The 27,913-nt window shown below is 32.6% G+C and overlaps 2 protein-coding genes across 3 annotated transcripts in view; one reads left to right on the forward strand and one right to left on the reverse strand.

Annotated features, from left to right (window-relative positions):
- The window catches only part of LOC142319010 (UNC93-like protein MFSD11), a 73,961-nt gene extending 72,134 nt beyond the window's left edge, over positions 1 to 1,827 (forward strand). Inside the window, exon 8 of the mRNA XM_075355798.1 lies at positions 126 to 1,827. Within this exon, the coding sequence (XP_075211913.1) occupies positions 126 to 329 (204 nt within the window). The 3' untranslated portion in view covers positions 330 to 1,827. The remainder of the gene's footprint in view (positions 1 to 125) is intronic.
- Positions 512 to 27,913, reverse strand: LOC142319011 (prostatic acid phosphatase-like). Of its 2 annotated transcripts, XM_075355799.1 has the most exons (7): positions 27,717 to 27,913; positions 20,423 to 20,524; positions 14,373 to 14,609; positions 11,226 to 11,408; positions 3,826 to 3,949; positions 3,429 to 3,634; positions 512 to 1,382 (listed from the first exon to the last, which is right to left on the reverse strand). In XM_075355799.1, the coding sequence occupies exons 1-7, from the start codon at positions 27,828 to 27,830 to the stop codon at positions 1,236 to 1,238; spliced, it is 1,113 nt and encodes a 370-aa protein (XP_075211914.1). In that variant the 5' UTR covers positions 27,831 to 27,913; the 3' UTR covers positions 512 to 1,235. The 2 variants fall into 2 exon arrangements, with proteins under 2 accessions (XP_075211914.1, XP_075211915.1); XM_075355800.1 differs by lacking the exon at positions 11,226 to 11,408.

Genomic DNA, 27,913 nt, shown 5'->3' on the forward strand with positions numbered 1-27,913 from the left:
GTTTTAAAATAGTACAGCATAATAGTAGTTTTATTTTATACACACACACACACACACACACACACATATATATACATGAATCAAGTAAAAAATTAATTACTTTATGTATAACTTTGTTTTTTCAGGGAATTCTTGTCTCGACGACATTTTATTTCTCAAATCACGTTGGACTTCATAAACAACTAGCAACTCTTGCAACTGGTGCCATTATTGCAGCATTAATTTACTGTTATATTGATCAAAAAACTGTTAAAACAATTAGAGATAAAAAAAAACTGCAAGAACAACCTGACATTACAGAACCAGATCAACTGATGACCCCAGCTTAAAAACGAATTAAAATTTTAAAATGTCAAAGAATGAAAAATATTTAATAAATAAGAAACACAAACTTTTTCTGACTGAAAAGGTAGCCTTACAGAACAAATATAACATTAATAACAACTAATAAGTGACATCAGCACTTTTGTAATATTGGATTTTGATTTTATAAGAGTATTTTTTTTCTATAATAACAATGATTCTATTTTTTATATTAGTAAATGGTTACATTTTTTAAGTTAAAATAGTTCTCATGGAATTTAAGTCTACTTTATCATCATCAAAACATGTAATACTAAATAAAACATGTAAGAACTGGACACAAATTCACTAATAATTATACAACTTAATTTATCATGTAATTAATACACATATTTTTATATACTTGTAATCATAGTTTGAATAATTCTCATTTACAGGGGGTTAATTTTTACTCTTAATTATAATTTATTTTAAACGCTAAATATTTGTAGCAAGTTTGCTTCAGTTGGAAATTTCAACCTGACCTTTGTATCTTTTCCTCAGTATTTACACTATACAGGTCCATTTGAAACTCACAGTAAATAAATATCTCACTCAGGCTTGACCAATCAAATTACAATCGTGCAAATAAGCCCATTACATAAAGAAGAACTGTGTGATATTTTGTTTTGCTTAAATAAAAAAAGAAATGTTAAACTTGTCAGGATTTATAGGCCCAGATGCTCTTTCTAATGTCATCTGTAATTTCATAATAATACAGCTGATACCATGTAAATAATAACAAACAGTTATCATATTATCTATAAAAATATTGAAGTAGATTTTTTATTATTTTAAAAGAAATAGTTACAAAAATTGATATAATAACATTATATCATTTTAATGTTATTAAAACATTAAATGTACCTTATTTGTATGAAATAAGGTACATTTCATACAATTTTACATTGTTCATCCCAGTCAACAGATCTTACATATTCTGTAATATTCAGCAGTGTATCCAATGGACATGGTGTTAAACAGTCAGGTATTTGTAGTTCATTTGGTTGTGTCTGAGATGCGTTTTCCAAGTAAAATATCTGTCAAGCAAAAAGAAAAAATGAAATTAATTGTAAATTATAACAAGATTGGCAACATTCAAAATGGATTGTAGTAAAATGAAAGCAATTTTACAATAAAATTTAATTAGTTCTTTTCATTTTTAATGGAATGAAGCAGGGCATTTGAGTGTAGTGCATCTGCGGTATTGTGTATTTTGTTTGTTTGTTTACTCCTAATTTCAGAATGGATGAACCAATTCAGATGTGTATTTATCAAGTAACTGTACATTTCTAGGTCTACTACATAGATTACTCTACTATCTAAGATTAGTCTAATCTTTAATAAAATATTAATGGCATTTTGTAATGTTAGAAGAAGTGGAAATCTTGTCAAAATTTTATTAAACATAAATATTGTCATTATTATTTTTTTTTAAATAATTCATTGTCCTTTTTTAATAAAATGTTTACATTAAAAACACTTCATTAAGAGAAAAGTTGCATTTATTTTTCCCTGTTTTTCAATAGTATAAATTATTCTAGAGATACAGAGATAAAGGGGAAAAAAATTGTTAGCAATTTGTTTGTTTCCACCTTATCAGATGTAAGAGGCATATAATATGAGCATATTGCTGTTTTTGAATATTTCATTTAATAAGCATGTTTAGAAATTTTCTTAGATACATGTCTGAACATAGTATGTTACACCAACAAATAAACTGTGAGTACATTTGCAGATTCTCCTTTTTAAGAACATATTAGACTCTGTAAAGAAATATATTTTGAGGTATGAAAAGCAACAGGAAATTTTTGAATTTTGGTATGTATTAAAGTTGGTAATTTACAGCCAGAAATCAATAAACAGTTCAAATTTAGCCTAGAGGGAATGGTATACAACTTGAGCAACCTGCCTTTGTGCAACCTCCAGAGTATAGCATTGCAGGTGATCATGGTCATACAGAACACCTTTACGAGCATCTGATAACATTTATCTTTAAATTGACCTCTGAAGCTTTTTTAGAATCAATTTAATTCTCACAACCCATTCAATCATCAATAGACCTTTGCAGTCCTTTGTTCTTCTATTTGCAAAAAAAAAAATCCCTTTAAGTGCTTCACAATTGGTAGGAGTGATACTGATAGATTCAATGTTTCATCTGCTCTTGCTTTACTAGCACTGAATAGAATAGATGGCCATGTGATTAGACTACAAAATTATTGTGGCTGCTATCTGTTGATACAGTAGCCAGTTTATTTTTCAACAGCCAAAAACTTGTAAGTCAGTTTTAGAAAAACCCATGTAAATAATCTGGAAAACTAAATTATCAGTAATTCAGGCCCAAAATTACTACCACGCCAATAATGGATTTTTCTACACACATATTCTGCAGCAAGGGTATATAAATTTAAAATTCAGAATGCTCCAATTTTCATGTTAATCTCTCGGGAAATAATTCTTTCCCCAAAAATAAGAAAATAATTTCTATAAACATGTTCAAAAAACGGTTCGTTAGAAAGTTTCGGCTCGCAGAACATTTAACCCTTCTTTCTGCTTCATCTGTGAAATTAAACCGTACTAACGTACATGTAATAAACCGTAACCATAATAAAACCCGGTCTAGGATCACTTTTATTCAATTTCTTAGATCATAAACCATAAGGAAGCACAAATTTTACCCCAAAGAAGTTTAGTACAGTTTACTTCACAGATGGAGCAGAAAGCTTCCTCCCATTAAATGTTTCACGAACCGAGACTCGCTAACGAATTGTTGAACTATGATTGTATTAAATCTTTTTCTTATTTTTGGCTATAGAATGATCTCCCGAGAGATTGCTGCCCAATTTGGAATCACTTTGTGTATGTGTACTCATATCATAAAAAAAATATATATATACATATATATATGTATTTGTGAAATTGTTAATTTCACATACACATATATTATTATGAAATAATAAATGTATATATAAATATATATTACTTTATATTTTTATATGCCTGACATTACATGTAAAAATGTTAAAGTTGTTACTGTCGCTACTATATATAAAAAAAATAATAAATAGTTAAAATTTAATACTTACTTTTACAAAATATTCATCATTTAATTGTTGTAATTCAAATATTAATGATGCTCCAAAATCAGGCACCAAAAGATTATTGAACTCTAATGCTCTCAAAACACTTACTATTGTCGTATCATGGGCTGAATACAATAACAATTTTTTATCTTCATTATGACCTTCACTTTTTTCTTTAAACTGTCCCAGAATCTCTTTAAGCACCGGACCTGAAATGAAATACGTGTTTTCATTCATCTTTTTAGTGATAGTGTTCATTATGAAGGCTCCATTATTCAATATTTTAATTTTACCTACCGACAAACAAGAATAACTTCTAATTCTGTTACACAAATATCATAATAACTACTTAAATCTCATAAAAATTGTAACTGTATAAAAAAGAGAAATATTTTATTACCTCCACGAAATCTTTTCAATATTTTATTCCAAGCTAAACTTGCTTGATGTAATGCTGTTTTCTCTTTGGTTTTATGTGGATGAACCATTTTTGTCCAAGGCGGCAAAGTTAGTCCATGTTGTTCCTAAACATTAAAAGAAAAAAATAATGTAATGTGTATATTCAAAAACTACATAAAAATATATGTATAATACATTTTTTATACTACAAAATTTATCACTAATTATAAGTTATTCATTTAACTTTCTACAGCATTAGATGATATTGTAAGTTGTTATTTATGAGTTATTTATTTAGAGGCGTCCACTATTTATAAAAATGTAAATGTAGTATTATGTTCAGTTATTGTACAGATTAAAAACCACTTCGAATAGAACAGTATTGTGTATTTATTTCATGTAAATTAAAATAAATTTTTTTTTTTTAATTATTTGCTAATTAATACGACTTTGTAAATTCAAGTTTTTTTTTAATTGTTTTTCTGAAAATAAAACACTGTCCTCTTTAAATTCATATGTAAATAAAAAAAAGAAGAAAATAATGTACTACTGTAATCGACCAGTAAAATGAGAGAATAAAATTAACTACGAGTAGAGAATTTCCTTCTACTCAGACAAAATTCTCATCTACAGCACCAGCATCACCACAAATATGTCGAATTCGGAATTTATCTAACCGATCCCCTTTAAATTCATCTTAACGGAGTTCTTTAGCAATTTCTACACCTTTCTGATGTATCAAAAGTTCCAGAGACCGGAATGTTATTAGCACAAAACCACTCATACGTCAAATTGTCAACCACTACACCTGGCGTTTAAAAAAATGCACGTTTGCTTTACCGATTATCATTTTCAGTCCACGACTTTAGGATATCAAGTTTGCTTTTTAAGATCGTATATCTCAGTTTTCCTGACATCAAAACGTTTTACCATATCACGCACTTTGAGTTTTTCTTTCTCGTAGACATAACTGCTACTTTTTCTCTTAATGTCAAGCGTTTACAATTTTGAGATATTTTAAGTTGCGATAAACATTTTTATAAAACACACAAAACTGAATGTACAGTAAACATACTTATAAAAGATTTACTACAAGAAAAAATACAGTACTACACCGTAACAAAAATATTACACGTATTCAGTGTACAGTATACACTTGTTCAGCAACTGATGACGAAACCAAACGGGTTGGTCTAGTGGTGAACGCGTCTTTCCAAATCAGCTGATTTGGAAGTCGAGAGTTCCAGCGTTCCAGTTCTAGTAAAGTCAGTTATTTTATACGAATTTGAATACTAGATCGTGGATACCGGTGTTCTTTAGTGATTGGGTTTCAATTAACCACACATCTCAGGAATGGTCAAACTGAGACTGTACAAGACTACACCTCATCTACATTCATACTTCTCATCCTCATTCATACTCTGAAGTAATACCTGAACAGTAATTTCCGGAAGCTAAATAGAAAAAGAAAGCAACTGATAACGAATCACGCCAGATGATGAATTATTGATTGAAATCATAACATCAACATCTAGGCGGGAAGAGATGCAATTCACAACAGATAAACAAATTAGCTACACCAATTATAAAATAAAAAAATAAAAATTACAGTTTTTATACCTGTTGTCTGTTTTTTCAGAACTGATTGAATAATTTTTGTAGATAAATCTATCCATTGTCCGCGTCCATTACTTAGAAGGTCCGTTATTGAGAAATATTTCATCCATTTATAAACTGCCGGGGAATCTAAAAGTGTTCAGTATTAAGAGGAATCCGTTATCGGGAAGTGTGTCGGTTACGGGAAGTTTCATTATACATTAGTAAGCATAATAGGTCTTATTATTGTTATTATTTTACATTTTGTTAAAAAAAAAACTATTGTAGACATAATTTTTTTTTTAATTTTACAAAAATACATAAGTATAATAGCATCATGTTTCTTAATATGAATGATGTATATGTATGTGTAATGTATCAGTCCGTTTACTTCAGTATAATTCTGTCTCCATGGCAAAAGAAAATAATTAAGTAAAATTACTAATCCTTTTTTTTCTTTAATAAATATTTGTAAAATATTTAATATTCTCACAAACATGAGAATAACGCGTCGAGGTCCAATGGGCAGAGCCTCCTGGCTAGACGGTCGGGCGAACGAAGAGAGAATAGAAGCACTGGTATTTTTTAGTAGGTATTGTAAGCTATTAGGCTACACAGACTTAGTCTAACTACACAAGCACCAATCAGGAAACCTGATCTTGTTTGAAGACAGTTTGTGACTGGGATATTGGATGATAATAAATAAAACATTATCTACAGTGTTGGCCTATAGTTTCATGTAAAGTAGTTAGCATAGTAATACTAAAGTATTGTATTGTATCATTACCACTATAAACTGAGATTAATTTTCTTGCATACCATTGGTATGTTTAAGTTACAACCAAGAGAATGGATGCCACTTTAAATTTACAACAAAAATTATAGGTTGCATAACAGAAAATCTAGTTTCTGTACAATACATGAACTGAAAGTTAGTCCCCTCGCCAACTGTTATTTCTACTGTACTAATTATTGTATTGTACTAGTCTGTTGTGTTTGCATTTTATATACAAATGTGCATTTTGTATGCAAAGGTTTATTAGTAATCGGATAATGTCATCTGGTTAGATACTATAACAAGCCCCACTTGCCTGTCCTGCCTAAGCCAGCCAACAGTTCAGTTGACAAAGACAGGGGGTGAACCTTCAGCTCACTTAGTGCAGCACATTGGTTAGTAACATATCCCCTTAGAATCTAAATGAAACAAATTATGGCCAAATAATCTTTCTGCTGAGTGATGAGTGAATTCCAATTGTATTAACAGATTTTTCAATGAGCTATTTATTTACTTCAAATATCCAGAATAAATACAAATCTTCTAAAGCTTGGAGTGCACTAACGAATTGCTACAAATGATATGATGGTACTTTGGGTTAATGGTATTCAAATCTTTATTGATGGCCTACAGTTTGGCAGTGAAGACACTTGTGATACTAGGCAGACTGAACAAATAGACAGGTTCTGTTATTAACAACAAATGCGCACCCATCGGTGCTGTTTTGACCCATCTGTGTATAGTATTGCGTCTGATTTTGTCTTGCAGAGAACTTCATAAAAAATTTGCTGAAAGATGATAAGTGCTGTTGATTTTTATTCTATATTGTAAGGTCAAAGTTAAATTTCATGGGGTCAATTCTCATGGAGAATATGAACAGGGTTAGGTTAGGAAAATAGAAGGTGTATCAAAATTGTAAAGATACAGTAAACGCTGGGTACAAACACCCATTGGTGCTGTATAATGTGGATGGTCTTCATATCGTTGTGAATGAGGGTTTGTGAAGACTGCTTTAAAGACCAGGTGACTCGGTTGTCCTTTAAAACAGCGAGAATAAGATGCTACTTCCAGCTGGTCCAGTCTATCCCAAACTGATAAGTAATCAACAAGTATGCTTGCGACAGGGCTTGATCTATAGGCACCAATAGCAAGATGAAGGAAAGCGTGATGTACATTATCCAACATCTTAAGCACGATATGCCATGCTGCAGAATAGGCGATGCAACCGTATTGTAAACAAGACTAAACTAAAGAATAATAAAAACACAACATTCATGATCGATTGCCTTCTCACTTGGTGTTGTTTAGGACTCGCAACATATCTAGAATTTTGAAACTATTTGTTTTAGATGTTTGATCCACGTAAGATGGCTATCAAAAAACAAACTTAAAACCTTAACATCAGGAGAGATTGTAACATGCTCTCCGTTGAGAAAGACTTGTGGGATAAAAGGGTCTTGCAGACAAGAGAAGACTATACATTTTGTTTTCTCAGAAAAAAGATGAAGCTGGTGCCTTGGATCAAGCTTCAAGGCGAGATATAGTATTCTGTTGTAGTCTCTCAGCTGTGGCCGTTAAACAAGATGTGATATGTAGAGTAAAAATCATCAGTAAATATAGAACATGAAACAGGTGGCTACACACATTTAGTAATACTGTTGCTGGCTACAGCCAACAAAATGGCACTTAATACACTTCCTTGAGGTACTCCATTGTCCAAAGAGACACTACCCGACAAAAATTCTCCAACATGAACCCGGATAGTTCGGTCATTTAAGAAATTCCTAATAAAGGCAAGCATATTGCGCTTGATTTGCCATTCTTTAGGGTGTTTAAAATAATATGTCTCCAGGCCATGTAGAATACCTTCCTGATATCAAAGAAGATAGCGACGAGGCACTGGTGGAACAGAAATTCACTTTGAATAACTGTTTCCAGTGATACCAAATGGTCAATGGAAGATCGTCCTTGGTGTAAACTGCATTATTATGGAGATATCAGGTAATGTTTTTCTAAATACCATGTAAGCCTGCAATTCACTGTTCTCTCCATCACTTTGCACAAAATGCTTGTCAAGGAGATAGAGGAGTAGCCTGAGGAGCATGTTTTGTCTTTACCAGGTTTAAGTACTGGTATGATAATGGCTTCAGACCAGGTGGGTGGGAAGACTTGTGCGGAGAACAAACCATTGTAAGTACAGAATAGATGTTGTAGCTTTGAATTGGGAAGGTGTGAGAACATACTGAAATAATGTTGTCAGGTCTAGCGGAGGTGTCGCATAAGTTTTTTAGTGCATGCGACAACTCATTGAATGCAAAGGTAGCATTTAATTCACCACCGAATCACCAAGACATGATGAAGTGAGACACCAAATGAAAGCGATCTGCCAAGTTAGTTACGACTGTATAAAATGAAGTAAAAACTTCTCCTTCGTGAATACGTTCGAAATTAGATTGTTTCTGTGATCTGAAAATTGCACATAGCTTCCTCCATACAGTAGATGAGGGTGTAGTGTCTGTGATGGTGTCTACGTAATTCATCTATGATTTTCTCCTAGCATCCAAGAACACCTGATAACATACCGTTCTAGCCTTACAGTATAAATTCAGATGTTTATTTGTAGATCTGCAGTTAAATTTGCACAGTGCCTCATGTCATTTGCTAATTGCATTTTGGCAGTCATCATTCCACCAAGGAACAGAGGACGTCTAGGATTTCCAGATATTTGGAAATGTATCTATTAGCACTCTTGAGTACCAGGGAGGTGTAAAAGAGGTAAGTTGATCCAGTGCATTGCACTATTGTCATACTGTAATGGGAAGACTTTATGGTAATCGTTCCAATTTGCTTTTTCAACAATCCATCTCTGTGGCCTTTCACCAAACGATCGACATCAAAAGCAATAATAATTAGCCTATGGTCACTGCCATAAAATTTGTCACAAACAGACCAACTAAGGCAAGGGAGCAAACTCAGTGGGGATAAGTAGAGGTACATGTTAGACAATGTACCAGGCAATAATGACATAAATGTGCACAATCTATCATTCAGCAGACAGAGGTTCAAGTCTTATCTCGTTCAGATTATCATATTTCCTCAAGAGGAACAGACTGATGAGCCCCAAGAAATCTGGTGGGCATTAAATTCTCCTATAATAACAACAGTGATGTAATTTGTGTGAGGAGATTTGATATATCCAGAGTATTGAACTTAGAATTTGGTGAGAAATGCAAATTCCAGATATGCAATTTGAAGCAGACAGAGATTTTTATAGCTACAGCAGGAATGAGGGTAGCTATTGGTATCCTTGCAGCTGAGACACCATATCCTGCATGAAGATAGCAATCCACCACTCTCTCTACTCTCTACAAGGCAGTCATATCTCTCACAGTAATGGCTCTTGAGTGTTACTGCATCTTGTTGCAGAAGGTGCATTTCTTGGAAGCACATTATTAAAGATTCTTGTGCACGCATCAATACTCTAACATCTTCATGCAGGACTGAAGACCTCAAACGTTCCACAGGATAATGTTATTATTAAAGGTAACTATAGACATGGAATTACACACGCACATATATATATAATTAATTGTAGGTCATCGATTTTATTTTAGAATTTTTAATTTTAATAAATTTCAATGCCTTAGAGTTGAGCAGTTCCTCAATCATATCCTCCAGTATACAAGGTAATGGGGGTGGGAGGGAGATTTTGAAAAATGGGAAGTCATAGACAACAACCCTGAGGGGGGTTTGTGTGAGCTTCCTTAACAGGAACCTTATTAGATGGCTTACTGCCAACTGTATTTACTCCTACCCATAAAGAGAAAACTTTGGGAACAAGAGCTTTCAGAGGGATTACGAATTGTAGCGCTCTATAAATGGATGTGTATAAACACAACAAAATGACTAAACTATTACTGCTAACAGCTGACTATTGATTGAAATATCTGAGCTATGCAAGTGCCATCTGTTTAAATCGTGTATTTTGATAGCAAATTCAAAATCAACCTTACTTAAAGAATATGTCTTGTATATATATCCACTAATGATATGATATAATATTTTTTTTTACTTTTTTCTTTCAGATATTGACAGAAAATTTTCTTTCATTTATCAGCAATTTAAATTCATTTGATCTGCAAATCAACAAACTCTGAAGGTATTTTACCCTCAAAAATCATTGAAAATATTTACGTGCTATGTTGACTACCACAGCTAACTGACTCAAGTATAACATTATAGATTTAATGTTTCATACCAGTGCATAACTGTCCAAGGAGTAGATTTAAGGTTGAAAAGAAGCAGGAAACTTGACTTATGTGAATAAGTCACTCGAATAAGTTCAATTGATTATGTGAATTTTCGGTTCGGCCGAATTTTCGGTCAACCGAAAAACATACGGCGATGCAGAGGGGATAGGCATCACCGGGGGGGGCCTGACGGTCTAAATGTCGTCGGTCCCGGTCGAATAGCTTCGATCTTGGCTGAGATATACTCGATTATGTGAATTTTCGGTTGAATATAGTCAATAGATTCCTGGGCCACTAATTACGCTTTTTATAGGAAATTCAGTCCAGTCAATGTGGCTTTCCAAGACTTTACCAAGCCTCAATGTACCTCAGCCTCATCTGACCAAGGAAACAGCTATCCCACTAGCTGTCAGACAGTGCCGCAGATGATCATAGGAATGGCTAACTGAATTTCTTTGTTAGTTATTCAGCCAAGGAGGACATGCATTTTAAGACGTAAAATAATTCTACTTTCAAGAGATTCAGGTTTACTTTTTCTCCCTAAGTAAATTTAGTGTCCCGGACCCAACTGAAAAGAAGAAACAAAGATGAAGAAATTGGTTTTTGACATTTGGAGTGGCTGATGTATTTCCAAGAAAAAAGGTTTTAATTTCTTAAAAAATTTAAGTGATTTAAATTTTATAAGCATTTTTGTAAGATTTGATAACTTTTAGCTCTACTGAAATTTTTATGATGAAAATAGTACTAATAATTATTATTTTATTTAGCCTTAAATCTTACCTCAATTGATAATGTATGGTACAAATATTCTATATCAACAAATTTTTCTACAATTTCACCCAAATTTTCTGAAAAGTACTTATAGAGAGCTTTTTCTGATACTGTTTCATTATCTGCAATTTCTTTAATTGCTTTGTTTCTTTCTTGAATATACCTTGGGCAATAAGCAGTAAGCCCTAAGATCTGAAATCAGTGTAAACAGTGAAGATTATTTCTGATAGTCCAATTAAGAGATATGATCACATGTTATAAAAAATAAATGAATTTTCATTTCAGGGTTTTCTCAGGAATTTGATTCAGGGTTTTCTCAAAACCCTGAATCAGTTTTAGAGCCTCTGAATTAAAAGAAAAGAAGGTAGAAATTGGCAGAGCAAGGAGGTAGTAAGATACTAATTTTCTAGAGTATAAACATCACTAAAGTTTGAAGAGATCATAAAAGGAATAAGGAATAAGGATCATATAAGGAATATATCTAAGTGAATGTTCTTTTTTTTAATTTTATACAATAAATTCCATTTTCTTAGATGACTATTTTAAGGTAGGGTTAAATTTAACTAAAAAAATAACTCTCAATTTCTTCATTAATTAACTAACCCAGTTCACATACCTCAAAAGCAAAGGGCTTCTCATTCTCAATAATAATTCTTGGTGTAGTTAAAATCACTTGTTACACTAAGTATGATAATACAGTGATTAGGCTTAGAAATTTTATGTTCCTTATTAATTCAGTGTTTTTCTTCTTTTTTTTTAGCTACATAATTTAATTTTTGGTTCAGTACAATGTCATGTAATCTAAAATCACATCTTCAAAAAATGTTTTTGCTTTCTAGTTTTTATTTCTGATTTCTCAAACTGTAAAATATCAGTCAACTCCTAATCAATTTATTTATAGCAATAAACTCATTTGACTTATTTGTTTTAAAATCAAATAATTAATGTTTTATCAACACATCTAGTACAGTCCTTAGGCTGAAATTAATTGCCACATAAAATTCCCTTCAATCTCAGGATTGAATATTTAATGTCCAAATTCAAACTCGTGTGATACTATCCTTTAAGCAGAAACTGAATTAAAAAGTGTCAGTATAATATATACAGTTACAATCCAAAATCTTATTTGAAAACTGATTAATTTTTTAATTAACTAATTTAATCTTTTTCAATTAGTTTCAAACAGACAATCAAAAACACACAAAAAAATTATATGTGTAAATTAAACTGGATGGCAATTTTCAACTACTTCATAAAAGCAAAACACAAATAAACAAACAATACTAACAAAAATTTTTAGTAATTTGCATGAATACAAAAATTTTTGTAATACATACAAGAAAATTTACTAAAATAATGGACACTGTAAACATGTAGTATTTTTGACCTTATCTTAAATATGTTTTCCTAATTCAAAAAACCTACCTACCAACAAAAATCTTAGTTGATAGTGCAAGATAGAGCAGCAGCTCTATTGTTATTGAGAACGATGACAATAGTGACTACCTGTAAACATTTTTACCAGTAGCAAATGCTCATTATCTTTAAATCTGACTTGATAGAATTCCATGTATGATTATCTGTGTTTTTTTTATTTTATGTAATCACTGCAACAATCATCATCAGTTAAAATATTATTGATCTGATCACTGATATTAACCATAAAATTCTATCTATGCATCTCAACAGCATCAGAAAGTGCAGTGTTAAAATGAACACTGCAGATTTAGCAGTGTTATATATATATGTACGATTACATAGTACTAATAAATTAATTAATTGCATGCATGGACATAGAATGATTCCCTATATTTGACTTGACAGCACTACTTGCAAAGATGGCGACTCTTGAACTGAAAGCCTTATGTGTTTTGCAACTTTGCAAACTTTTTACAGTTACAGTTCAACATGCATTTCACAGAAAGTGTAACTGTGAATCCTCCAAATAGTCAGTACATAGTGTATCCTCCAAATGTCAGTAACATTCAACAACAACATAATCAATTTGAAATACCAGTTATCTGTGTAAAGGAGAGAGTATGTAATGACCTAAAGTGTCTGAAGAAAATGCTGAACGTACCAGGGAGTCATTACTGTGTAGTCCGAAAGAATCTGTCAGGCAGACCAGCCACAAATGTTGCAGCATGGAAATGGCAAATTTCATTATCGTATTGTGTTTAGCGATGAGTCAACATTTCATCTTAGTAGAAAACTTAAATATGGTAGACTTATTGTCTATACCTGGGGTTTAGTAACAGACATTAATCCCTATAATCGAGACATTATTCTATTCCTACACATAAACATTATAATCCCTATGAAGTCATAATGAAACAGGAGCTTCCCAAAATTAATTTTTTTTTGTCTCAGTGGCAGGTTTATGGCCATTCTTTTTCCCTGAACAGAACATATCAGGAGTTGCTTGTTTGGATATCCCACCTCTTTCCTCAACTGCAAAATGCACCAGAGAATTTTACTAGACAACAAGTTGGTTTGCCTTCTCACTGGTATAACTCTGTATGGGATTGGTTGAATGACATGTCCCCGACTGCTGCATTGGCCAGCAGTGGACCCAATGACAAAGCTCGTTTGCAGTGGTCTCCAAGATATCCCTAGCTGACACCATGTGATTTTTTCCTGTCAGTTGGAAGTGTGCCATGTTTCAAAAGGTGTTCACATGAATACTTGTGGGAAAATACTGTAAGAGTTATTTTATTTTATTTGTGAATCATTACTGTAAGTCAAAATTAAGAGATATTAAATAGCTTTAAAATACCAATATTTTTTTTTTGTACACCTGTATTAGTTATACTGACAATGATGTGACACAGTAAATTTGAAGCTGAGGTCAACAGCTATTGATTTAAATTAGCTATAATGGGAAGAAAGTAGCATGGTTAGAGTTGATTGTCATTTCTTTGTATTTATTTCAGTTGTATTTAAATTGTATTCAAAGTCTTGTTGATTGTGCATCAGTTAACATTGTTAAGCATTTAAAAAGATATAATTAGTTGTATCAGACAAAAAATCTGATTTCTTTTATAATGAACTGAATTAAGAATGTGGCAGTTACTATGCAAAATGTATTATTATTACATTTCAGTTATAAATAATTATTAGTATTAAAATTTCCTTACAATATAATATATTTCTTACCTTATCCTCATTGGATGGCTCAGAATGGATTGGTATTGGTTGCCACAACAGTTCTTTATTCCATACTTCATCACCTTGTGGTGGAAACAATCCAGCTAATAATGCTGCAACACTCATATGACATCTATCTGCATCACTGGAGCTAACTCTGACTGACTTAGCTGAATAATTCGATATAAATGATTTATACCGCTCTTTAAATGTCTTTCCAAGCTCATATAATTGTAATTTTCCCCTCTACCAACACAAAGAACAAACAGATTTAAAAATATTTAAGTTGTGTAATCAACTGGTTCAAAGCAGCATCAGAAAAACAATCAGTAGTTCTAAGCATATGCAGCTTTGGTTCAATTGAGTTGTGGTACATTAGTTGTTGTATCGATCATCAATTCAAGTGCGAGTGAGTAAACATGTGTGTAATAAATGGGATTTTTATTTCTTATGTCATTGCCAATAATAAAGAAAAAAGGTTTAACATATTACATCGTAAAATATTATGAAAAAATAATAATATATTATTATTTTATGAATTATTATTCATTTGCAGTTTTCAGTGAAAGTTCTCTAATTTTATAATGTAATGCCTAAATTCTGTATGGGATAGAGTTAATTCAAGCTGTTACAATGTAATTCATTTTAAACATTTTTTACAATAGGATGTAACATTAAACTGTTTTTTACTTTAAACTTCCTAAACATACAAATTACAGAAAATAAAAAGCCTATACATATGGGACATTACATATTCTAAAAGAAACAACAAAACTTAAAATTACTTAAACGGATGAATTTATTTTATAGTATATTTAAAATAACAGGAAATTTTTAAATTAAAAAATTTGATTTAGTGACAACTTTAGTTCTTCGTATCTTCTTAATTCATTTGAGAAATAAAGTTTCAGTTTGAATTTTGGTTATCTGATAAGAGAAGAATGAACTGATGATTGTATTTTTCCCTTTCTTTTTATGCCACAATTGTGAGTAAGTTTAGATTGCTAAGAAATTCTATGTTGCCTACACTTTTCCACATTCTGATTATTTTCATTAATATTTTTTTCAAAAACTTTTATCAGTGTACAGTTTCAGTAACATTTTTAAAAATCTTATAACTTTGCTATCTCTTTATATTCTTCATTTTTTGTGTTTTTGCTTTTTAAAAAAGGGTTATATAAACATAAATGTGTTATTACGTATATTGAATCTTGAAATTAAATTTTTTTGAGCTGCAAAAAATGACATGCTAGAAAGTACTTATGTACTTTCTCCTTCATAAAATAGAAAATTTATAATTTTCAAATGGATGTAAAGTTTAATAAATAAATCAAGGGATGGATTATTCTGCAGATATTAGTTGTATTGGGTTTTATTCCCAGTTTGGCATTTTTTCTGAAATTTCATTCTTACTATTTAGATGTAAGTAAAAGTATAAAAATGTATACTCAGAAAAAATTCAGTACAACTTAAAAAGAATTTACACTTGAATTTAATCAAAGTAAAAAATCTTCACTCATGTAAGTCCTACATTGACATTAAAAGAAAACAAATATATGATAAAAGATAAACATATTTTAATAACAATGTTGCTGGTGAGCATCTTAGAAGTCACAAGTGAGGAAATGTAAAAGTTCAACAGTTTCTAAAATTGCAAGAAATGTAAAAATAACAATAATATGATAGATTACATTTCCTTAAATACTTCAGTATTTTTTGACATCCATAAGCTCATGTATTTGATGAGAAATGAATACAATAACACCATTTTTCAGTGTCCTTCATACTGTAATCACTTCACTGATAAGAAGTGTGTCTCACACCAAGAACCAATGATTTTCACAAATAAGAGTAAGGACAACATCTTGGCCTTATGTGAGAAATCAACCCAAAAGATGGATAAACCACCAACCGGTCAATAACATAAAGTAGCTGAAGACAAAAGGAAAACAATGTATTAAAATTCCTGAGGGATATTCTCTAAGCAGCCAGCTACTTTGATGTGACCATCTGGTACTAACTTCTCTAAAAATAAAATTATCCTATTTGGGGAATCATTTCTAGGTGGGGAAGCATCAGTTGATATTGTAATAAGATTTGCAACATGGGGTATAAGATCTTGAGAGGTTTGTTGCAAACTTGAAAATATAAAATTTCTAATAAAATGACTGAACATTAATAATTTTGTTATGAACAAAACTAAATGAAATGAAAAATTTTTAAAGTGAAAGTTACAGTTATCTACTCAGAGGATAATAGATATTAATATTAGAATATAAGAAGGTGGGCATCATGTTGAGTAAGGAATGGTACAGAGAACAACAAAATGAATTACCTTCTTTGCAACAATAGAATCATGATTTTTAAATCTAAACAGGAGAGAATTTGATTGTTATGCATACTATGTATATAACAATACATGGGTATAAGAATGAAAATGTGGAAATAACACTTTGTATATAAATGGATGAAGGTATTTTTTCGATATGTGAAGGGCAGAAAAGATGTGATTATCCTGGATAATAGATTTAATATCTAGTTTAGATTTAATAGGAACAGGAGGAAAAGTGGTTGGGCAGCATAGACTTGGAATTAAGAATTTATAAGACAATGATTTGTTGACATCTGCCTTGAAAATGTCCTTTTAATTGAATATACTTCACTCTTATTTAAATGTGCAAAAACAAAGTTAGTAATTTGAAGATGAAATAAGGCTTGAAAATTAGAAATGAAAGGTGAAGTAGATTTTCAATTAAAAGAGTAATGACAGCAGATGTAACTGTACTATGGAACAGCTTCAAATACAGAGCATTTCATAATGTTCTTAGGAGTTACAAAAATTCAGTACAAAAAAAGTATTTCACTTACCTAAATGAAAGTTGTACGAGGTGATGCAGGGACTCAAACAGTTTTTGTTAAAATCTATAAATGTTCAATATGTGTTCCTCTGGTGACACGGCACACATCAACACGAAAGTCTAGCTCTTGCCAAACTCGTTATAACATGTCATTTTCGATAGAGTTGATTGCATTGATTATTCAATCCTTTAGCTCAGCGATATCGTGCGGCATCGGTGGGATAAGCACCTTATCTTTCACGTAACCCCAGAGAAAGAAATTACATGGCGAAGGTCTGGTGATCTTGGTGGCCACAGCATAATGTGTTGGTCTTCTTCAGACGCACGTCCTATTCAGGGCGAGGTTATGTTGTGTTAAGGTACTGTTGAACCTCGTTATGAAAATGGGCAGGACAAACATCTTGCTGAAAAATGAAGTCGTTGAGTAGCTGAGGCATAAGCCGTAATTGTAACATATCCAAGTATATCATGCCGGTTACTGTCGTTTCCATAAAAAAGAATGGTCCATACACTGCCTCACGAGAGATCGCACAAAAAATTTACTTTCGGAGAATCCCGAATGTGTTCCACATGAGCGTGTGGGTTTTCAGTTCCCCAAACTCGCTGGTTATGACGGTTTACTTTGCCGCTAATATGGAAAGTAGCTTCATCGCTGAAAATTATTTTATTTAGAAAACCTTCATCTAACAACATCTTTTCCTGTAACTGTAAACAAAAATCGAGCCCACGTATTTTATCTCCATCAGAAAGACGCTGTATTAATTGAAGATAGTACGGTTTGCATAATAAACGTTTACGGAGAACTCTCCAGACTGTTGTTTTCGGAATTCCTAATTCTCTGCCTGCAGCCGTAGTCGATTTTGACGGGCTGCGAATGAAACTTGCACGCACACGTTTGACATTGACTTCTGAGGTTGATGGATGACCCAGTTGATTTTCACATGCACAAGCAACTAGTTTCACTGAATTGTTTATACCGTGCACGAATTGAATTGTCACTTGGTGGCTCTTTATGAAATTTCAACCGAAACGCACGTTGCACAGAAATTACTGACTTTGACAAGTGAAATTCTAAAACACAAAATGACTTCTCGCTTCTCGTGGCAGCGATTTTCTCTACTGTCGACGCCTAGCGAGCAAATGGTTTACTAGCTGCCCAGTATATGTGGAAAAAACTACTTGAAGTACTCTTTCGTACAGTACTTGTTTTATTCTTATGAGAAATAGTTTTTTGTTAATGAATTTAAAAACTCCGAAGAACATTATGAAACGCTCTGTATATGATTACAATTGTAAAGGAGATGGTGGAAAGTTTAGGACAATAATCTGGGAAACCATGAGTAAGTGAAAAAAGACCTCAATGCTAATAGATTAAACAAGAAAACAAAAATATGATAAAGATAGAAGCAATAAACCTAGAATTTAAAAATAAAACTCTTTCAATAATAAACTATACCAAATTGAATAAAAAAACATATTTTAAAACCTTCAGTTTTACAAAATTAAAAACTTTGTGACCATTATAAGAGATTGGTACTGCTATTCTGACGCTGGTGTCATCCAATGTCACATTGATAATTATTTAAAATAAACAGACATGATTAAGAATTTGATTGAAAAGTGTGTGGGGATTAAATTGTGTCTGCTCACTAGGAACAGCAGCATTGTTTTCTTTTTTTTGGATTTCTATATATTTCATAATGTTCACATATGTGAAAATATGAAAATTTTTTTGTGTATGTATAGATTACTAAGAGGGTTAATGAGTTTATTAATTTCATCTATGAGAGAATTACAAAATGTTGAATATATGTTAATGTAGTGGCTTATAAACGTTCATTATATCTTTGTTTGAACAACATCTGATTTGAATAATGTAGAATGTTGTGCAGCTGTAAAGTATACTTTATTACAATCCAGAAATATTATGTTTGACTAGTGATTATGTTCTATGTATAACAATTTGTTTTTGTTTTCTTTTGCTCTAAAAATTGTTGTATCCAGATTTTTTTTAATTTTCAAACCATTTTCTCTGAGAATTTGTTTATATAAATTAATGTGATGTACTTTTTGTTTTGATGCGATGAATTTTATAACAGCACAAGTAATTCCTGTAAAAGTGGACTTAATTTAGAAAATATGAGGAAATTAGGGTACTTAACTAATGAAATATGAGGGTGGTGTGATTCAAATTTTAAATCATGACCGATTAGTGAGGGTGATCAATATTTTTGATCTACTAACTAATAGGTTCATGAAAAAGTCAAATTTTAACTGTATACTGACAATAAATAATATATATATATATCCTTCTTATGCTACAACTCATTCACCTTTAATTGTCATAAGGTATAATAATTGCGCTTAGAACAAGAAGAAACATAATTTCTCTAATATTATAGAAAAGTGGTTCCTTCATCAGACAAATAAATGAGATCAAAACCATCTATGGCTAACAATGAAGGTTGAAGGTTGAAAATACTCATCTTCATTTTTAAATTTAACTTTTACATTTGTAAAACTAATGTTTCCAAGAAACCATAACTCTAATCAGCCATAAATTAAAATCTCATTTAAAATATGAAATTATACTTCAAGTATTCATTAAAAGTATTCAAATACAAAAAATAACTTCTTGAAAAGTGTATGTTAAGATTTGCAAATATATGATGTTATTTTTCAGTGGTCATACAAATCAAAGAAAGTGCCCTGAACATGAAATGTTCATATACTTGATTAAGAAAGGTTTTTAACCAAAGATTTTATGTGGTATGCAGTCAAGAACTTAAAATAAACATGCACAGTTTATAAGCAGGCATCAGAAAACTGTATAATATCAACAAAAAAGGTTTTCACAATGTATTACCTGTGTTTTGAACTGGTTATGTTTCTGAACAGGATCAGAATTAAATATCTAAATGTGATTATATTAAAACATAATTTGAGTTAAATACCAGCTATTACTGGAAATACAACATTCTAACACAAAATTAAGATAGATAATACCTTCCATTTAGCAGTATAATAATGAAACTAATTAAAAAATGAAAACATGATGTAAAAAATAAATATAATATTGATCAATTTTAGAAAACAAAATAAAAATTTACTTTCAGATTAATTTACTTAAGGCTTTTCTGCTTTATTTTTATTTTTGCTCTACACTTAAGAGAAGTTTTATTCATATTCCAGATTACTTACCGCTGTCAACTGTCCTAGACCGATTGGCCAATATTTATTAACATCTTTATAAGGGTCAAATTCATAAAATTCCAATGGTGTTCTTTGACCGTGACGATGAAGCTAAAACAAAAAATAAAGAATATCAAAACTAACTGTAAATACTTTTCCATTTTATACACTTGTTTTTGTTCTCTATTATTGCGTACAAGAAATACAAGTATTAAGTACTCCCACTTGTATTTATTATCATTAATTACATAAAATAGTAGTAGCAATAGGAGGAGTCATATTAATAATAATAGTATTAATGTTATATTAATGGTTTTTTCTTTTTTTTTGCAGAGGAAGGTGGAAATGCATTTACACGCGGAATGTTGTCGGGCTCCCACTGATGGTATTATCCAATCACTATCAGCAGACTAACGACTAAAACCACCCACCTTTCTACCAGGGCTCAATCCGGAACCGTTTAACATATTACTTCCAGTCGAGTCCTCCTATACTAGACTGATTAGGTGCTACCTAATTTTCAGGACTATCCAGGTCAACCTTTTTGGTCCTGAAAATGTTGCCGACGAATCAGCTGTTTCCCAGCTGCTCAGATTACGGAGCATCATCGCAACCACATTGTGGGGGCTCAGTGCTCTGAGATCCGCCTCTAGTATCCCTCGATCTGCCGCCCAGCGAGCACATTTGAAAAAGGTGTGCTCACCGTCGTCCCGTACACCGGGGCAACAGAGGTAGTGGGGAGATGGCGCTTTCCCTGTGACATGGAGGTAAGCGCGGAAGTACCCGTGAGCCGTTAAAAATTGGGTCATGTAGTACTCTACCTCTCCATGCCGCCGCTCCGTCCATGGTCTGACCAGAGGGATAAGCCTTGCGGTTCATTATCCTCTCGTCTCGTGGTCCCAGGTCTCTAGCCGTGCGAGTGCGTTCCTCGTTGGCAATGGTCTCCCGGTCTTCGCCTGGTCATCGCCTCCTGTAGGTCACCTGGCGCTTCCTTGCCAAAATAGCAATGGGCATGACGCCGGCGACCACCATTACTGCAGACTCGGACACCGTCCGATACGTGGGAGCGACTCGCAAGGCTGGCTGCGGTGCGTTGCACCTGCGCGAGCCGCTTCCGGTTTTTTGCAGCTCTTAATGCCTGGGCCCACACTTCCGACCCATATAACAGGATGGAATGCACCGTGACATCAGCAATCGCTGTCTGCTAACCTTCGGTCCGCCGACATTCGCCATGAGCCGGCTGAGAGCAGTTACTGCTCTCGCAGCTTTGTCGGCCGCTCTCCGAAGCTGCTCAGCAAAGCTGAGTTTCCGGCCAATCATCATTCCGAGGTACTTTGCGGCCGGCTTAGTCTCGACAACCTCCACCCCGACCCGCAGGGACAGAAGGGTGTCGATACGCTTCTTCGTTAGAACCACGATCTCCGTTTTGCTGAGGGCTAGAAACAACCCATGGTCGTCCAGCCAGGCACCGACTCTGTGCATGGCCCAGCTGAGCCTCAGTTGGGCGCGCTCCGCGTCTCGGTCTGCGACACGTAGCGCAACGTCGTCAGCGTATCCAACCACGACAGATTCTTCAGGCATCTCCAGCCTCAGAAAGCCATCAGAGACGGCGTTCCAAAGTTTCAAAGGAGAATCGACCTCTGCGCCGTCCCTGACGTGATCGTAGTCCTACGCCAGCCTGCCGCGGTTCCTTTGGTATGCGTCCACCATTCTGAGGAGGTATTGAGACACATGGAACGAATGATCCAGAGCTCAAATCATATCGCTCCACCGTGCGGAGTTGAAAGCGTTTTTAACATCCAACGTAACGAGAAGGACCACACCTCACGAAAAATGATTGTGGTCTCTGCTCACCCCACTGCCTCAACAACCTATTCAGTTGCGTCTAGGGTCGACCGATCCTGCCGGAAACCGTAGTGGTTGAGTGACAGGCCTCCTGCCTGATTCATCGCCGCAACCTGTCTTTTCTTTAACAGTTTCTCCAATACCTTCTCAGCTGTGTCAAGCATAATATAATAGTAATAATATTAAATAGCATAATATTAATAATAATAATATTATTATTTTTTTTTTTTTTGAAGTTTTTAGGGGCATCGACTACTTTGGTCATTGGCTAATGACCAAAGTAGTCGATGCCCCTTCCATCACACTTCAAAAAAAAAATAAAAAAAGGTTCAATGATTCACATTCTTATGAATCAAAAATGTTCAAAAATTTACGTTCTTCTATAACTTCGAATCCAGAATATTACTTCCTAGGCTTTCCTTTCGGCCATCCTTTCCTGCACCGTTTCTCCATTCTTTTAACTGCCTCAACCTCTGATGACAGCGTATCTGAGGCCTCAGACATGGCATCGTCTTTCTCTCTTTCCGATGCCAGTGACGTTCTGCGGCTGACGTCAGGACACAAAAACATCGTTGGTGCAGTTAGCATCGTTGCTATTGAATCTAAACTAGCAAGCGATGCACTTTCCGCGGCTGATGAACTGGATTCTACCTCTACTGCAGTGCTGGGTCTAGCTGAAATAGATGCTCTCGCTGAAGCTGTTCTTTGAGCTTTTGGAGTCTCCATTGTTGCAGTTTTTATTTCATCTGCGCCTGGAGCTTTTTCGATAATAACTTGCACCTCCATTTCAGTAGAGTCAGATTTTCTTGTCGCAATTTCTTTTGGTTTGTGACTACATGACGGACTGATCTGTTTCTCTCCATCAGATAAATCAAGATTTTTAATTTTAACGCAAGTTGGTGACTTTACAATCACAGATTTAGTTGGTTTTTTAAACGGCGCTGGTGCGTCTCTCATGTCAACGGCGTCAGTCCGGGGATGAGCCTTCTCATCTTTACTTTGTTTTCTCTGATGAGTCGACTCAATCTTTGAATCAATGATTCTTTCAATCATTGTCGCAAGACTTGGTGCCATCGTGTTAAGCAACTGCTCCACATTAATTTTAGATGTGGAAGGGGCAACCGCTGCTTCTGCGTAATAGAAAAAGTAAATAGAAAAATTATAAAATCGGGAACTGTGGCTACGTTACTTCAAAGCTATTAAAGAGTACCGTAACCAAAAGAGACCTACAATTTATACAGACGAATGCTATATATTGTGCGAAGTCTTCCATGAACTGGGTAGTTTTTTAAGCCTCCGAAACCACTGTAAGGTATTACTTCAGAGGATGAATGGGGATGATATGTATAAACGTAAATGAAGTATAGTCTTGTACAGTCTCAGATCGACAATTCCTGAGATGTGTGGTTAATTGAAATCGAACAACCAAAGAACACCGTATCTACGATCTAGTTTTCAAATCCATATAAAAGCCTTTACTACGATTTGAACCTTAGAACTCTCAACTTCGAAATCAGCTGTTTTGCGATGACGAGTTCACCACTAGACAGACCAACCAGGTAAGTTGAATTGGGTATTTAGTAAGAGTATACATGATATCATCGTGTATAATGTGACCTCCAGTGAGTAGTAGTGCATTTGTGAAAACATTTGGTTATTATGTAGTCGTATTTTATAGTATTGGAAACAAGTTTGTAACAGAAGCATTTAACTAGTACAGTAGATATAGTGTATAGTAATTGCCATCCTCGCGCCACCTACTCAATCAACGCTGTCTACCAGATTCACAGAGCTGATCGCCAGGTACGTGCCAGTCATACTAAACCAATATCGTGGAGTGACGGTCTGACCCCATACTTACTGTCCGATTTCTAAAGACAAGCGGACTCGCATTGTTCATTACCGGTTCCAAAAATGGTTTTGTCAAGAACGCGCTTCTTATATTTAAATCTGTTTCCAAAACAGAAAGTTAAAATGACGATATGAATTCTGTTAACTACGAGCGGTAGATAAAACAACAAATAATTTTTCCTAATCTTCCCTCTAACTTAGTCATTGATTAGTCAAAGATTCGTACCATAAAGTGCATCTGAACCGCGCTCCGAATCCAAACATACGAAATTTAGACATGATAGATTGGCTTATTACAAAATAACGTGTCACTTACGAATACAATGTTGAAACCAGAACTGTATATTGTAATATAGCTGCATAAGTCGCGTGTTACATTATTTAAAATCGATTCAGTTTTAGGCGAGGTAGGTCACAGTGTTTTGAAATTGCTTCCTTATTCTCTGGAATCAAATCCGATTGAAAAAATTTGGGCGGTTTAAAAGGGTAGATAGCAAAAAGATTATCAATTTTAAATAAGAATCTCAAGAAAATAGAAACATCTTATTTGTCTCGGTAACGTTTAATTTAAAATATCGTTATTAACGTAAATGGTTACAATGTAAATGGTGATGGGTTATCTGGCATTGAAACATAATTGGATTTGGTAAGTAGCAGTTCAGATCAATGTTCGTACGTGGTATAGTACTTCCTGCGTTGTTTAGTATCACCTCCTTTGTTCTTTCTTCCTCATCTACGTCAATCGCTTCCCCTTCAAACTTGTTGCAGTTGGCAACACCTCTACATTTATAATAATTGATCTAAAAATTATGATCAACAGATCTATAAATATTATAATATCGTTTTAATAGAATTTACGAGCTTTTTTAAAATACGTAATTTTTTAAATATCTTTTCATTTGTCGGAAGTTTAATAGTTTTTTTTTAGGTAAAAAATATACATTTTTGTTGTTTGGTAAATTATAATTTTTAGTTTCATTTTTACTTCCTTGTACGAAGTAAAGGAAGTATTGTGTTCGCGAAAAATTTCAACGGAAATATCCATTTTGACCGTCCCTGAATCTATTTTGACTAGTTTCGGGGTGACGTCTATACGTACGTATGTAAGAATGTATCTCGCATAACTCAAAAACAATTAGCCGTAGGATGTTGAAACTTTGGATTTAGGAGAGTTGTAACAACTAGTTTTGCTCCTCCCCTTTGTACTCCAATCGACTAAACCAAAAGTGTCCAAAAAAGCTCAAAATCCAAAACGATTTGGATTTTGGACTTTTTCTTAACAGTAATAAGCCCTCATTGAGAGCTTTTCAGCGATGTGGTAATTATTTTCATCGGTTCCAGAGTTATAGGCAAATAAAATTTTAATTAATGAAATATATGGATCTTACAAGGCAGTACGTCGGTTCGAATCAGACTTCAACTCCTTTTTTTAATTTTTTTTTAACCTTTTTTTTATTTAGATATATTGATTTAATAATTATTAACCCATGATTGTAAAAAAAAATGTACAATAAATAATAATTTAATAATAATAAAAATATGAAAAAAAAATTAGAAGTTATTAATGAAATAAAGTTTTATGTATGTACTTTTAAAAATGTGTATATGTAATTTAATAGGCATTAGTATTACATATGTGTGTATGTAATTGAGTTGGTGAAACATATGATTATTTAATATTAATTGAAAATTATAATTTAGAATTGTATTATTTTTGGATCTTCTAGTTAACTTCTATTTAATTTTATTTACTTATTCTGGAATTCTGTTTAATCTTACCTACATTAACGTTAACTATAGAGTGACTGAAAAATAGACCCCCAGAAGAACAACATATACACTGAAGCATAAATGCCCGATCTTTAATAAATTGCAAAAAATTCTTATCTTTTAGTTCTTTACTCCTCTGATATTGTCGGACAATATTCTCCCTAAGTCAGAGTTGATCATCATTTTGTTTATTTGTTTTTTGTTGCCAATCATTTAATCGCTCTTTGGTTTGATAAAATTCTTCTGATCTTAAATTGTGTACACGTTCTCCAGTTTTCAAATTTTCTCTCTCTTTATATTCATCATCCTGTCTTAATCTTTTTATTCTTTCTTTGGTTTTAACATTTTCTTCCTCTTTACATTTATATCAAAATTAACATCTGTAACCAGTATACAGGAGTTCACTAAACAGAATAGTTTTATTGTTAACTTTTATTTATACGACACACAAAAAATCTGAACAAATCAAATCACTTTGTTAATCAGCAACTCAAAAAGATACGAATAACATTGATCTAGTAGTATGAGTAATAAAAGGACTTTTACTCTATCCTAATATTTCACGTAAGATTGTTGGATTAATAATTGTATAAATATTTGATGTTAATAAAAACTAATATTTCAGCAATTGTTTAACTGTCCACTTTATTAAAAAAATGGAGGATCGTATTTCATTTTTAAATGAAATAAGTTTAAACGAACTGCAGCAAAAATGTATATATGTAATTCAATCATAATGTACAAGGAATCATGTGGTGTCCACATCAGATTTTTCTTTATAATGGCGAACAAACCTGGAAATATTAATGCCACATCAGTAATTCTTTAAATTTATATCTACATAATTCATAAGGCTATAAATTTGTCACTATTCTTAGAGTTCTCTTTTGAAGATTAAATTACAATTTTTTTTATTCCATTTAATGAATTTTCCTCAGTAACAATTTATAATCATGACTGCAGTTAACTAAAAATCTATTTTTAAAGCACTTTAACAACTAAACAATTTTCTAAAACAGTTTGCATGTTAACAGGTGTGTAATTCAGATTGTTTTCATGGGAACCATTTTAATGATCACAAACAGTATCTCCTGAAAATGTCTCTTTATTCCTCACATCTATTTTTTTTTAATATGCAATAATTTGCCACAGATTACTTTTTCATTTATTAAATCCTATAACAGTTATATAAATATTCAGTTTCATTTCAATTTTAATTTTTGCTTGGTGTTTTAATAATTTTTTGTAATTTGTCATTAAAATTGTAATTATTTTTATTATACTATAAAGTTAGCCACCAGAAAAGAAACAGATAAATAACTTTTTAACTGTTAAACATAAAAAAAATTAAATTTGCCATATAATCCTACGTCCAAACTATCTATTTTTCTGTAAGAGACCACCACATCTCCAAGCTTCTATGAGGTCAACTCAAAATTTTTAACTGAAAGGGTAGGATTGTGACATATCATTTTGAAGTTCATTGAAAAACAAAAAGAGTGTGATGATCCACCTACTCAGAATTTAGTATAATAATTCTGTTTCTATCAACTGTTACACAAAGCCTTATTAATAATGGAAAAATATAAAATGTAAGCAGTTTATAGTTTTCTTATGATTTATTTTCTTATAGCTAATATATAGATTATGAAAGAATATATTGACCAGATGGCAACTTAAATTATAATAATACAATTTAAGCATTCATACAAAATGCAGAACTGTAAGAAGCATTTTTTAATATATATTTGTGTTTGCTTAACAATTAAACACCCATTAAACTTCAACATAGTTATACTGTCGTATTATAAATTAAAGAAATATTATCAATACTTACGATGGCTACAAATTTTAATGACGTTTCATTAAATGATTCTTCATCAGCAGCATTAACTGTCATAAGTATAACTAATATTATAAAAGTACATATTCTATTAACTATCATCCACATAATGAATAATCAGTAAAGTTAATTAAAATTGGAATGAGTAAAATTGTTCGTGCATCAGTATTTAAAAAATTACAATCTACTAA

Source organism: Lycorma delicatula, chromosome 2 (assembly GCF_047948215.1).
Source record: "Lycorma delicatula isolate Av1 chromosome 2, ASM4794821v1, whole genome shotgun sequence".
NCBI classification, from domain to species: Eukaryota; Metazoa; Arthropoda; class Insecta; order Hemiptera; family Fulgoridae; genus Lycorma; species Lycorma delicatula.

What these genes read in the sequence shown, in the direction of transcription:
- LOC142319011 (XM_075355799.1), bottom strand. Translation starts at nt 27,830, where the DNA reads ATGTGGATGATAGTTAATAGAATATGTACTTTTATAATATTAGTTATA. An exon ending in AGCCATCCAATGAGGATAAG is followed by an intron (nt 11,409 to 14,372) that starts GTAAGAAATATA and finishes CACTGATTTCAG; the next exon opens with ATCTTAGGGCTTACTGCTTA. An exon ending in ATGATGAATATTTTGTAAAA is followed by an intron (nt 1,383 to 3,428) that starts GTAAGTATTAAA and finishes TTTGCTTGACAG; the next exon opens with ATATTTTACTTGGAAAACGC.